The sequence below is a fragment of the Rhincodon typus genome, chromosome 33 (assembly GCF_021869965.1).
Source record: "Rhincodon typus isolate 14 chromosome 33, sRhiTyp1.1, whole genome shotgun sequence".
NCBI classification, from domain to species: domain Eukaryota; kingdom Metazoa; phylum Chordata; class Chondrichthyes; order Orectolobiformes; family Rhincodontidae; genus Rhincodon; species Rhincodon typus.
The window spans coordinates 35510277-35524953 of record NC_063364.1 but is presented as its reverse complement, the minus strand read 5'-3'; the positions used below and the strand labels follow the sequence as shown (position 1 = coordinate 35524953).

Here is a 14677-nt window from a genome sequence, read left to right as displayed (position 1 = left end):
AAAACCTTTGAAACTTTTTTTCCTTGGAACATCATGTCCAAGAAATAACTTCAGATTCAAAAATATAAATGACTTTGTAATATCATAGAATTGAAATGGTATAGAAGCAGCCATTCAACCCATCATATTTGTGCTGGCCATCATAAGGAACAGCTCATATTCCACCCTTCCTGAGCCCTCTCCTCTCAGACCTGCATATTCATCCTAATCAGATAATGTGAAATGTTTGGAAATTGCAGTCAAGTTCAAAGCACTGAAGGTGGCCACTTTGCCCATTGTGTCAGCCAGCCAAGAAACCTAACTCTTCTACCAATCTCTTAAAATCCATGTTCCTAAGTCACTGACTCTCTGCTATGAGAAGTAGGTCCTCCCATGTACTCTGTTGAGGCCCCTCACAACTTTATACATTTCAATCAAATCTTACCTCTTCAAAGAAGAAGAACCTCCAGCCTATCCAATAAAGCTCATTGCTGCAATTTTCCATCCTGGCCATTTCCTTGTAAATCTTGCATATAGCAAGAACTGCAGATGCTGGAGTCAGAGTCCATACAGTGTGGAACTAGAGGAACACAGCAGGTCAGGGTTTTAGACCCAAAACATCGACATTTTCCTGCTCCTCTGATGCTGCCTGACGTGCTGTGTTCATCCAGCTTCACTGTATTGACTCCTTGTAAATCTCTTCTGTCCCCATTTTTAGTGCAATTAATTTTTGCGATTTTAAATTAGTGCCAGTTTGGCCCAGTTAAGGCATGGTCACCTCTGAGTAATGAGTTTGGGGGTCAGCACACTAATTTGGAATGACATGTCAATGCAGGACTGAGAGTTTACATATCAACAATTTCAACTTCTTGTGATCAGGTGGGTGTTGAAGCTATTGTGGCATTTTATAAAAGAAGGCAGTGAATGTTCATGTGATGGTGACCAGAATTTCACCCTCGAAATACAGCACCAAAAAAAGGACTGAGCTTTCTATGGAATCTTCCTGTGTCTGCCTGACTAAGAGTCAGCATCTCTGAAATGCTTTGAGATTCTTCACGGAGATGTGACATAAAATAAACATCCAAGTTTAATATCAATGTTTTTGTTTTGACAGCTCTTGGTGCTCCTTCATGCAATCCCAAACCTGAGAGCCACTTAATACGGCTTCCTTATGACTGCTACCAGAATCTGACTCAGTCATTTTACTACAATGTGGGAAAATGTCCTGTTGCAGCATGCAGTGGAGAGCATGATCCAGAGCCACGATGCAAAGACACAGCAGCTTATTGCTGTGGGACAGTGAAGCTAGAGGAAAGGAAGATCTCCTGCACCAACTATATGCTTCCAATCAAGGTGGTAAGCAGGTGTGGCTGCCAAAAGTGTGTTGAAACCAAGACAATTGTCCGTGGCCATGCACTAGCTGCTGATAATGGTGAAGCCATGCGGTTTGGACTGATTTTCATGAGTGGAAAGAAGATTAGTATGACTGGGTACAGGGGAACATTTTCCATTCAGGTTCCTGCAGACATCGATCGGCTAGTACTTACCTTTGTAGATCGGTATGACAAGTTTGTGAACACAACAAAGATTCTTCCCTTTAACAAAAAAGGTGGTTCTGTCTTTCATGAGATTAAACTTCTAAGGAAGAAGCCAGCAGTCACATTGGATTGTTCTGTCAGCAATACCATCCCACTGGGGGCAATAGAAAGCCAAAGTCCCATAGCGGAATTGGAGATTCCTCCCAACTCCTTCTATAGACAGAATGGAGATATTTACAAGGGGTTAGTCAAAGCCAGTGTAACATTCCTAGATCCAAGGGATATCTCTTTAGCTCCAGCAGCCCAGAGTGATCTGAATTTCATTAATGAAGAAGGTGACGTTCTTCCTTTGAGGACATATGGCATGTTTTCTCTTGATTTTATAGATGAAGCAACTAAGGAAAGCCTCAGTGCAGGACAAGTGAAGGTTTTTCTGGACTCTGCACAGGTTAAAATGCCAGAACACTTGGAGAAAATGAAGCTGTGGTCAATGAACCCTGAAACGGGCTTCTGGGAAGAAGAAGGTGATTTTACATTTATTAGAAGTCGACGAGGTAAGCGAGAAGAGAGAACCTTCCTGGTGGGCAATATGGAGATTCGAGAGAGAAGACTTTTTAACCTTGATGTCCCTGAAAGCAGAAGGTGCTATGTGAAAGTTAGAACATTTCGAAGTGACCGCTTTATGCCAAGTGATCAGATGGAAGGTGTTGTTGTGTCACTTATTAATGTGGAACCCATGTCAGGCTTTTCCTCTAATCCCAGAGCTTGGGGTCGGTTTGACAGTGTCATTACTGGTCCAAATGGAGCTTGTTTGCCAGCTTTCTGCGATGACCAGCAGCCAGATGCCTATTCCGCCTACGTGACAGCAACTCTAGGAGGAGAAGAACTTGAGGCAGTGGCATCTTTCCCAGAAATGAACTTAAATACAATAGGTGTTCAGCAGTCTTACCTCAATAAGCTGCAGTACAGAAGATCAGATCATGAAGATGCCAACGTTAAAAAGACAGCTTTTAAAATAAATGTAGCCAAACCCACTCCCACTGTCCCAGATGAAATGAATGGTCCTATTTACCCTTATGAAAACTTTAAAGAATGTGAAGAGGCTTCATTTAGTGCAGGCCATTTCCGCTTTTACAGAGTCGAAGGAGACAGTTATGTTTATAACACTGTACCATTTGATGAGGATGACCCAATGAGTTGGACAGAAGATTACCTTGCTTGGTGGCCAAGACCATTGGAATTTAGGGCTTGTTATATAAAGGTGAAACTCCGCAGCCCTCAAGAGATCACAGTGAGATCTCGAAACACAGGAGGAACTCATCCTCAGACAGTTGGAGAAATTTATGGCATTCGCGATATGCGAAGTACTCGTGCTCTGGACCATTTGGGCATCTCTGCAGTTTGCTTGGAATTCAAGTGTAGTGGAATGCTCTATGACCAAGAACGCATTGACCGCACATTAGTGAAGATTATCCCTCAAAGTAACTGTTACAGAGAAAGTGTGAACAATATGTTACAGGAATATCTGGTCAACCACCTTCCTCTTGCTGTCAACAATGACTCCAGTGAATTTACCATGTTGGCTCCACTCGATCCCCTTGGCCACAATTATGGAATCTACACAGTAACTGATCAAGATCCAAGGACAGCTAAAGAAATAGCACTGGGGAGATGTTTTGATGGAAGTTCAGACAGCGTATCCAGAGTCATGAAGTCTAATGTCGGTGTAGCCTTGACCTTTAATTGTAATGAGAAGCAGGAGAGTCAGCAGAGTATGTTCCAAAGTCTGCAGAACTCCCCAGGAGACCCAGTGCTGAACAACATGAGCATGGGACGAAGAAAGAGAGGAAGAGGTCAGAGAGATATTTTGTTTGGTCTTCATCTATTCAATAAATACAGAAAGCAGAGAATAGCTCCACCCAGAAAGCAATGGCAGAAGAACCTGCAGTTCAGTGGCCTAGATTAAACAAACCCTTCCCAACAAACAGCCTCACTTGAGAAACTTGATTAGCCAGTTATAAAATCAACACTTCCGGAAGAAGGAAGTCAATTCTGTTAATCCATTGAACTAGGAGATTATTCATCTTTTCTTTTTGAAATGCATAAATAAAAATCCTATTTATTTCCAGTGGTATTTCAAACCTACACTTTATCATTTGGGTCAAGGTTCTAGAGACAGAAGATTTTGTGTCACTTAAGAGTCATAGAGATACGCAGCACAGAAACAGAGCCTTTGGTCCAACTCGTCCATGCCGACCAGATATCCTAAATAAATCTAGTCCCATTTGCCAGCATTTGGCCCATGTCCCTCTAAACGCTTCCAGATGCCTTTTAAATGTTGTAATTGTACTGGCCTCTACCACTTCCTCTGGCAGCTCATTCCATACACGCACCGTTGTCTGTGTGAAAACATTGCCCCTGAGATCCCTTTTAAATGTTTCCTCTCTCACCTTTAAACCTATGCTCTTTAGTTTTGGACTCCCCTACCCTGGGGAATAGACCTTGTCTATTTACCCTATCCATGGCCCTCATGATTTTATAAACCTCTATAAAGTCACCCCTCAGCCACCGATGCTCCAGGAAAAATAGCCCCAGTCTATTCTGCCTCTCCCTATAGCTCAAATCCTCCAACCCTGGCAACATCCTTGTAATTTTTTTCTGAACCCTTTCAAGTTTTGCAACATCCTTCCTACAGCAAGGAGACCAGAACTGAATGCAGTATTCTAATAGTGGCCTAACCAATGTCCTATACAGCCGCAACACACCTCCTTACTCATATACTCAATGCACTGACCAATAAAGGCAAGCATACCAAATGCCTTCTTCTCTATCCTATCTACCTGTGACTCCACTTTCAATTAACCATGAATCTGCACTCCCAGGTCTCTTTGTTTAGCAACACTCCCCAGGACCTTACCATTAAGTGTATAAGTCCTCCCCTGATTTGTCTTTCCAAAATGCAGCACTTCAAATTTATCTAAATTAAATTCCACATGCCACTCCTTGGCCCATTAGCTCATCTGATCAAGATCCCTTTGCACTCTGTGGTAACCTTCTTCGCTGTCCACTAGACCTCCAATTTTGGTGTCACCTGCAAACTTACTAACCATACCTCCTATGTTCACATATAAATCATTTACTTAAATGATGAAAATCAGTGGACCCAGCACCAATCCTTCTGGCACACCACTGGTCCCAGGGCTCCAGTCTGAAAAGCAACCCTCCTCCACCACCCTCTGTTTTCTACCTTTGAGCCAGCTCTGTATCCAAATGCACTTACAGTATACTCGCAGGAAAAATATATTGGAAACAAAATTAATCACCTTTAAATATAATTCATAGCTTGAATCTGCTCCAAACTTAGTTCTTTTGATGCTATTGTATTTTGCGTATCGTTAGTATTTTAAAATGTGCACCCTTTTGTACAATAAATTGCTTCCATTTCAGATTACCTTAACATGATTATTGTGTTAAGATTTATTTCATAATACAATTTTATTTAATTTGAAAGATTTATTCATGTTGAAAGACTATAGAAGCTGAGATTGTTCTCCTTAAAACAAGGACAGTTGACAGGTGATTTAATAGCATTGTTCAGAAGCATGAAATCAAGAACGTTGAAGCAGGAGTAGGCTATTCAGCCCATTGAGCTTGCTCTGCCATTTAACTAGATCTTCCATCTCAACATCATGTTCCTGACCTATCATGATCTGCACTGATATTAATGATATCTAAAATCATGAATGATAGGTCAAATATGGAGAAATGATTTCAAGTGGGAGGTCAGTAACCAGACACAGATTTCAAAGTAATTAGCAAAACATTGAGAAGTGACAAGAAGATTCATTTCTTTACGAAGCAAATTGTCATTACATGAAAGAACTGAAACAATGCTGGATACAGAATCAATAAAAATTTTCAATTGAATTGAAATTGAACAAATATTTCAAAACAAATATTTGCAAAGCTGTTGGAAATGTTAAAAGGAGTGGGACTCTTTTAATCAATTTAGAGACAAAAGGAATATCAAAATCCATCCAAGAAATATTCTGACTCTGTTGGGAAGAAAAATGCAGTCAACAGCTATAGTGAGTCCCGTGAAACCTGAAAAAGAAATAATTTGCTGGCATGACTTAGAGCCAGTAGAGGAAGAGCTCAGCATACTAAACATATAAAAATAAACTACTTTTGGATCAAGAAGCTCATTAAAATTAAAACCAACTAACGGCATTGGAAAATGATGGTACTAAAGAGGGGCATATCTCAAGGAGCAGACAGTTGTTCTCCCAAGGTTTCAAAGGATGAAACTGAAGATATTGCAGGTGCCCAAATATAATCTTACAAAGTTTCATAACTCAGGAGCTGTTCCTTTAGGTTGGAAAAAAGTGAATGCCACTGCTATTTCAGAAAGGTGAAGAAGACAAAAACAATTATAAAGTGACTATATCTAACAGAAAATTACTGAAATTCATAATTAATGATTGAGTAACTTGAACACTTTGAAACCAGCCTTCTGATCAAAGAGAGGCAGCATGGATTTGGAAAGTGTAGGTTGTGCCTCATGAAGGTGATTGAATTTTAAGAGGAGTGATTAAAATGGTGGACAGAGAAATGCCTTCTGGAAGTCAATATAGAAAGTCCATCATAGGATATAGGAGATGGCAGCAGACTGTTCACACTATTGAGCTTTTTTTTATTCACTTATAGGACATGGCATCACTGGCTGGGCCAGCACTTATTGACCATGCCTAGTTGAGAAAGTAGCGGTGATCTCCCTTCTTGAACTGCTGTAGTCCACCTGCTGTCAGTTGACCCACAATGCCATTAGGTAGGGAATTCCAGGATTTTGACCCAGTGAATGCTCTACCATTCAATACAATTATGAGCTTTACTCCACTTTCTTGCCTACTCCCCCTATCCTTTGATTCACTGAGATCTCAAAAATCTGTCTGCCCTAACCTAAAATGTATTGAATGTCTCAGAGCCTATCACATTCCACATCCCATTGTGGATATTTCAATGAAATCATCTATCATCCTTCTAATTTCCAGCAAATACATTGAGTCCTCACTTCGTGTCATTGTTACAGTGCTGAAAGTTGCAAAGTGAAATAGGTTGTATAACAGGTTCCCATTGAGACCAATGTAATAATTAGAGTTAGGTTCCTTTGAACATTACTTGCTCAGAAATAAACAACGTACAGATTGAAATGCTGCACCATATGAGTACAATGTTGGGTATTTCTCACTAAAATAATTTGCAAAACAAAATCACTAAATATTAAAAATGTAATGTTAGGTACCTTGGGACCTTTCTTAGCAGAAAACAACCTTTTATCATTTCAACTCAATGTTTCACATTCCTAAATGCTTACATTCATAAATAAAATAATCTTTAAAATAAAATAGTCACCCCTCAGCCACCGATGCTCCAGGGAAAATAGCCCCAGTCTATTCTGCCTCTCCCTATAGCTCAAACCCTCCAACCCTGGCAACATCCTTGTAATTTTTTTCTGAACCCTTTCAATAATGTAGAAAATTCACTCTAAATGTAATTACTATAAAGAAATGATGAAATTAAACTGACCTGACAAAGTTTTAATTTACTCGACTCCATCTGGTGGTTGAGGCTGGTCAGTGCAGGTAGAATAACTTGCAACAAACAACTTATTTCAAGTTCATAGTAGTAGCCTGGAGAAAAGCAGGTACCAGGGCTTTGAAGGCAGCAACAGAAGATAGGCGAGGGACCTGTGGTCGGGGGGTGGGGACTGAAGTCAGGGGCACAAACTGGAGAAGCCAGAAACTCAGCCAGGACTGAAAGGGGTAGCGGAAACTTGGAACAAAGCAGGTTTAGAGAGCAGACAGGCAGCAAAACAGGAAATCTGTGACAAACAGCATTAAACTGAAACTCAGTATACTAAGCAAACATACTGTCACTATTTTATCAATTATATAAAAACAAAATAATGTTAATTTTAGATGGGGACTTACTGTAGAGCTCCAATTTATTCAGCCTGTAATTACAGAGCTACTCTGTCATTCAATCTAGTGAGTAAAGAGATCAAGTGACTATTCATTAAATTTGAAAGCCAAGGAACTGAAGACAAATAATTCAGAAATTAGCTGAATTGTAGGTGACATAAAGTAGGCACAATAGGCAGAGATTCTCATTGGCAGAACGTGTGAGTGTTTCCTACAGAGTCTGTGTTAGGATCTCAAATATTCCCAATCATAGATTAAGGACTTGAGTGATGGGACAGAAAATCATATATCCAAATGTGCTAAGCTAATGACACAAAAATAGACAGAATTGTAAGGAGTATATCTGGCAGCATAATGTTACAAAATAAATATAGATTAAGTACAAAAATGGGCAGAACTGTGGCAGTGGATTTCGATTCCGACGCAGCAGCGAGCCACATAATTTTTAATTTTTGAACAAGTGTCATACTAGACTTGGAACATTAACTCTGTTTCTCCAGCAATCTTGCTGGATTGTTTGTTCCTGCTTGCATGGTCAGATCCCTGGAATCCTCAGAATTTCACAGGAGGAACGTAGGGGGATTTGGAGCTGTGGAGGGGACCTCTTGTCTGGAGCTGTCGTTCAGGGTCGGGTTGTGATGGATGGAGCTGCCAAACCACCTTATGGAAGGGAAACTGGGAGGGCATTGCTGAGGATCAGCTTCTTGTTGGGGGTGTACTGGATTGCCAGAGTGTACAGGCCCGAATAGGACCCCTGCAGCCAGTTTAAGCAGGTACTCTTGGCTGGTCAAGGACAGCTAGCCTGGGCAACGACTGAAAGCTGAGGTAGGCAGGAACTGCATCTGGTTGCTGTGGGAAGGTGGTGGAAAGGTGCCCAGACTCTGGCCATGAAGTTAATAGACCAGAAAGCCATCAACCTCAGTGAGCCACCAGTAAAGGCTGGGGGCTCCCAGACACTCCCCCAATGGGTAGTCGGCTTGGTGGTGCACGTTCCTGCCAATCTCAGAGACTTGTGATACTGTCTTGGCACAGCTGGGCTTGAAAAGCATTTTCAACAACTTATGGAAGTTTTCTTGTTTGCAGTCATTCATTCTGGTGGCAAGACTTGATTTTTTTTAAAAGTTCCCTTTAGGGTCAGTTAACTTTAGAAATCCAAACCCCATGCATTATTTTCTTGAAATGGAGCTATATATAACATTGATTAGACACAGCTGGAGTACCGCATGCAGTTCTGGTCTCCACACTATAGGAAGAATGTGATTGTACTGGAGAGGATGCAGAGGAGATTCGCTAGGATGATGCCCAGACTTGAGCGATTCAGCTATGAAGAGAGACTAGAGAAACTAGGGTTGTTTTCCATATAGCAGAGAAGGCTGGTGGGGTGTACCTGATTGAGGTGCACAAAGTTCTGAGTAGCACAGAGTCAGTAGATAGAGAAAAATACGTCCTTTAGTAGAGGGGCCATAAACCAGCTGTTACTGGTTGAAGGCAAGGAGCAGGAGATTTACAGGGAAAATGTTTTTACCTAAAGGGTGGTGGGCAACTGGAACTCACTGCCTGAAAGGGTGGTAGAAGCAGGAACTCTCAAGACATTGAAGAACTATGTAGATGAGCACTTGAAACACCACTGCTTACATGGCTACAGATGAAGTGCTGGAGAATGGGATTAGATGTTTGATAACTGGCACGGACACGATGAGCTGTAAAATCTCTATGACTCTAAATGGCGTAGAGTAACGCAGGCAGTGAGTGGTACAGGGGAAGGGGATGGAGTATTGAGAGGTGGAAAGTGATGAGAAAACAATAGAAAGAGACAAAAAAAAAGACTGTGGGAGAGGCAAAGAGGGAAAGTAGGCCTTATAAGGAAGAAACCTCAAGTTGAAAATCATCTCACCTCTGATCTCCAATTCATGGTGAATTCCACTGAGGTCAGTTCAGAGTGTACCCCACCAGCAGTGACCCAAGGTTATCATTAGTTAAACTGAACAGCTGAGCTCAGCTCCTGTTAACACACTTTTCCCTGGCAATCATGAATTACAGCTGATTCTTCTCTCTCTAACTCTGCTTCATCACCAAAAGGCAAGTATTAATTTAATCATTTAATTTTGCTGTTTGGCATTTTTAATTGTCAGTTCTACTACTCATTGAAGTTATCAATTTGTTGCTTTCGAATTTTCTTTGATGAAAATCACATTTACTGTTATGCATTGACTCTGGACCCCATTAAGTCTCATGGCTTTAGGTTAAACATGGGCAAGGAAACGTCCAGCTGCTTTGTCCTGGATGGTGACAATCCTCTTGAATGTTGTTGGATCAGGGACACAAATGCCAGGCAATGACCATCTCCAATAAGAGTCAATCTAATCACCACCTCTTGATATTCAATGGTGTTACCATCACTGAATGTCCCACTATCTACATCCTTGGGGTTACCATTAACCAGAAATGCAACTGGACTCACCACAAATACACAGAGCAGATTACAGGCGAGGAATATTGCAGTGAATAACTCACGTCCTGACTCCCCAAAACCTGTCCCCCATCTTCAAGGCACAAGTCAGGAGTGTGATGGAATACTCCCCAATTGCCTGAATGGGTACAGCTCCAGCAATACTCAAGAAGTTTGACACCATCCAGGACAAAGCAGCCCCCGCTTGATTGGCACTAATCCATATTCATTCACTCCCTGCACCACCGACGTTCAGTAGCAGCAATGTGTACCATCTACAAGATGCACTGAAGAAATTCACCAAAGATCTCAGACAGCACCTTTCAAACCCATGACCACTTCCATCTAGAAGGACAGGGCCGCAGATACATGGGCACACCATCACCTTCAAATTCCCCTCCAAGACACTCACCATTCTGACTTAGAAATATATCACCGTTTCTTCACTGTCACTATGTCAAAATCCTGGAATTCCCTCCCTAAGGGAATTGTGGGTCAACCTACAGCACATGGACTGCACCAGTTCAAGAAGGCAGCTCACCACCACCTTCTCAAGGGCAACTAGGTAACAAATGCTGGCCCAGCCAGCAATGCCCATGTCCCATGAGTGAATAAACAAGTTATCGAGATCACTAAAATCTCACGCTGTTACAGGCAGACTACGAGTTTTAAAATATTCCCAACACTCTAGCTATTCTCACCACCTGCTGTAAACTGATTGTGATTTAGTTTCCCTCTTTTCTAAAAAGAAATCAATGGGATTTATTTCCGCCACAATGCTTATTGTGGGCTCTGAATTTGCAAGGATCACAGTAACATAGGGGAAATCTCATAAACACAGCTTACAAATATGCTGGGAAATATAGATTGGAACTGATAAAGAGATTGTTCGATTAGCAACAATTATAAAATAACTGACGGAGACCAGTTTGTCAATGTCCTTGCTTCTAAGATAAAGTTCAAAAGTCCAAAGTTGGAGTCAGCAGTCTGAAATTCCTTAGTGGAGTTGGATTAATTGATTGGCCAGTAGTTGAGAAATTGTAGGCAGATTTTTTTCTCTTTAAAAATGTCTTTATAAGTCTTTTGAGGAAGTTTGATTTTGACTTGTGGTTCACTCTTTTGAAAACAGTAGCTTTACTTGTAACGAGCTCATATACAGATTGATGCCTGCTTTTTACAGGCTATTGACTTTTTCTTTGTAGCTGAGACTTGGGGGTGTAAGTTTTGTCGGAAGATATAAAGTGGAGCAGTGCTGACCCCTTAAATGTCTACAATTTCAAAATTATCATTAAAAAGGCAATACTGGGTGCAGTACTGTTATTTTATGTGACCACCCCTCCTGTCGGCAAGAGAAATGGTTACCAATAAAATTGTTGGAGGTACTAATTGGCAATGATAGATTGGGGAATGTTAAAGGGGTGATGGTGGAAAGACAGTGGCAAACATTCAAAGAGTGCATGGGTGAAATGCAACAATGATTAAATCCTATCTGGCACAGATGTAAAACTGGAAAGACAGCCAAACCATGGCTTACAAGGAAAGTAACAGAAAGTGTAGATCCAAGGTAGAGGCTTACAAATAGGCCAGAGGAAACAACAGACCTGAGGAGTGGGAGCAGTTTGAATTCAGCAAAGGAAAAGAAAGGGATTGATTAAGAAAGGAAAAATAGAGTACGGGAGTAAGCTTGCAAGGAGCATAAAAACTGATTGTAAAAGTCTCTATATATATGTGAGGAAACAGGATTAGTAGAGACAAATGTAGGCCCCTTACAATCAGAAACAGGGGAATTTTATAGTGGGGAACAAAGAAATGGCTGACCAAGTAAATACATACTTTTGTTGTGTTCACAAAGGGAGACACATGTTGAAATGTTGGGGAACAGAGGGTTTAGTGAGTGGAAGGAACTGAGTTTTAGTAGTGAAAGGCTGTTGGGGAAATGGATAGGATTGAGGGCAAAAAAATTCCCAGGGTCTGATAATCTATATCCCAGAGTATTGAAGGAAGTGGCCCAGAAAACAGTGGATGCATAGGTGGTCATCCTCCAAGATTCTATAGACTCTCGAACAGTTCGTACACATTGGAGGGTAGCTTATGTAACCCCTCTATTTAAGGAAGGCAGGAGAAAACTGGAATGATTGACCAGTCAGCCTGATGCCTGCAGTGAGTAAAATGCCAGAGTCCATAAAGAAGATTTAGTAGCAAAGCACTTGGAAAACAGTGGTAGGATTGGATAGAGTCAGCATGGATTTACGAACGGGAAATCATGCTTGACAACTCTAGAATTTTTTGAGGAAGTAAATAGTAGAGTTACTAAGGGGGAGCCAGTGGATGTCATTTATTTGGAATTTCAGAAGGCCTTCAACAAAGTCCAACATTAAAGATAAGTGTGTAAAATTAAACCACATGGGATTGGGGAAGTCTACTGACAGACAGGAAACAAAGATTAGGAGTAAACCAACCTTTCTGTGAACAGCAGGCAGAGACTAGTGGGGCATTGCAAAGATCAGTGCTTGGACTGCAACTATTCACTATATGTATTAATGATTTAGATGAGGAAACAAAATCCAATATCTCCAAATTTGCAGATGACACAAAGGTGGCGGGAAGGTGCCAGATGATTGGAGGTGACAAATGTCATTCCCTTGTTCAAGAAAGGGAATAGGGATAATCCTGGGAATTACAGACCGGTCAGTCTTACTTCTGTGGTGGGCAATTTATTGGAGAGGATTCTGAGAGATAGTATTTATGACTATTTGGAAAAGCACAGTTTGATTAAAAATAGTCAGCATGGCTTTGTGAGGGGAAGGTCATGCCTCACAAGCCTTATTGAATTCTTTGAGGATGTGACAAAACACATTGATGAAGGCAGAGCAGTGGATGTGGTGTATATGGATTTTAGCAAGGCATTTGATAAGGTTCCACATGGTAGACTCATTCAGAAAGTAAGGAGGCATGGGATTCAGGGAAATTTGGCTGTCTGGATACATAACTGGTTGTCCAATAGAAGACAGAGGGCGGTAGTAGATAGAAAGTATTCAGCCTGAAGCTTGTTGTCCAGTGGTGTTCCGCAGGGATCTGTTCTGGGACCTCAGCTCTTTGTAATCTTTATAAATGACTTGGATGAGGAAGTGGAAGGGTGGGTTAGTAAGTTTGCCAATGACACAAAGGTTGGTGGAGTTGTGGACAGCCTGGAGGGCTATTGTAGGTTGCAACAGGACATTGACAGGATGCAGAACTGGGCAAAGAAGTGGCAGATGGAATTCAACCCAGAAAAGTGTGAAGTGATTCATTTTGGAAGGTCGAATTTGAATGCAGAATACAGGGTTAATGGCAGCATTCTTGGCAGTGTGGAGGAACAGAGGGATCTTGGGGTCCACGTCCCTAGATCCCTCAAAGTTGCCACCCAAGTTGATAGGGTTGTAAAGAAGGCAAATGATGTGTTGGCTTTCATTGGCAGGGGAATTGAGTTTAAAAGCTGTGAGGTAATGCCACAGCTCTATAAAACTCTGGTTTGACCACACTTGGAATATTGTGTTCAGTTCTGGTCACCTCATTGTAGGAAGGATGTGGAAGCTTTAGAGAGGGTGCAGAGGATTTACCAGGATGCTGCCTGGACTGGAGGGCAGGTCTTACGAGGAAAGTTTGAGGGAACTAGGGCTTTCTTCACTGGAGCGAAGAAGGATGAGAGGTGACTTGATAGAGGTTTACAAGATGGTGAGAGGCATTGATAGAGTGGATAGTCAGAGACTTTTTCCCAGGGCAGAAATGCCTATTACGAGGGGGCATAATGTTAAGGTGATTGGAGGAAGGTATAGGGGAAGATGTCAGAGGTAGGTTCTTCACACAGAGAGTGGTGGGCTTGTGGAATGCGCTGCCGGCAGTGGTAGTGGAGTCAGATACTTTAGAGATTTTTAAGCGACTCTTGGATAGGCACATGGAGGATAGTAAAATGTAGGGTATGCAGGGGAGATTGATCTTAGTAGGATAATAGGTCAGCACAACATTGTGTGCCAAAGGGCCTGTATTGTACTTAACTGTTCTATGTTCTATAAAGTGAGCTGTGAGGATGCAGAGATGCTTGTGTGATTAGACAGGCTAAGCAAGCAGACAAATGCATAGCAAATGCAGTAAGTGGATAATGCAAAAGAGTGCCAGAGCATGGTGACTCCTTGTAAGCTGTCCCTAGCAGATTGTTTCCTCACATTGATCATATTCATTCTAATCTCTTAAATCTCAGAGTTATCCACTGTGGTAGCAAAAACTGGAAGGCAGATTATGATGTGAATGGCTACAAATTGAGAGAGGGGAATGTGCAACAAGGTCTGGGTGTCCACCAGTCACTGAAGGTAGGCATGCAGGCACAGTAGGTGGGCAGAAAGGCAAATGGGATGGTGGCCTTCATAGTGAGAGTATGAGAGTACAGGAGCAGGGATGAATGTTGCAATTATATAGGGCCTTGATGAGACCATTCCAGAATATTGTGTGCGGTTCTGGTCTCCTTACCTGAGGAAGGATGTTCTTGCTATTGAGGGAGTGCAGCAAAGGTTTACCAGGCTGATTCCTGAGATGGTGGCACTGGCCCACATGGACAGGATGAATTGGTTAGGATTATGTTTGCTGGAGTTCAGAAGAATGAGGGGGAAATCTCATAGAAATCGATAAAATTTTAACAGGTCCTGACATGGTGAATGCAGGAAGAACGTTCCCAATGGCAGGGAAGTCCAGAACCT

At 41.7% G+C, this 14677-nt stretch overlaps 1 protein-coding gene across 1 annotated transcript in view; it reads left to right on the top strand.

Moving 5' to 3' along the window:
* Positions 1-3811, top strand: part of LOC109938852 (cartilage intermediate layer protein, nucleotide pyrophosphohydrolase) — a gene marked incomplete at its 5' end in the record, with an annotated part of 91316 nt that extends 87505 nt beyond the window's left edge. Inside the window, one exon of the mRNA XM_048615774.1 lies at positions 1094-3811. Within this exon, the coding sequence (XP_048471731.1) occupies positions 1094-3483 (2390 nt within the window). The remainder of the gene's footprint in view (positions 1-1093) is intronic.
* Positions 3812-14677: the final 10866 nt, after the last annotated feature.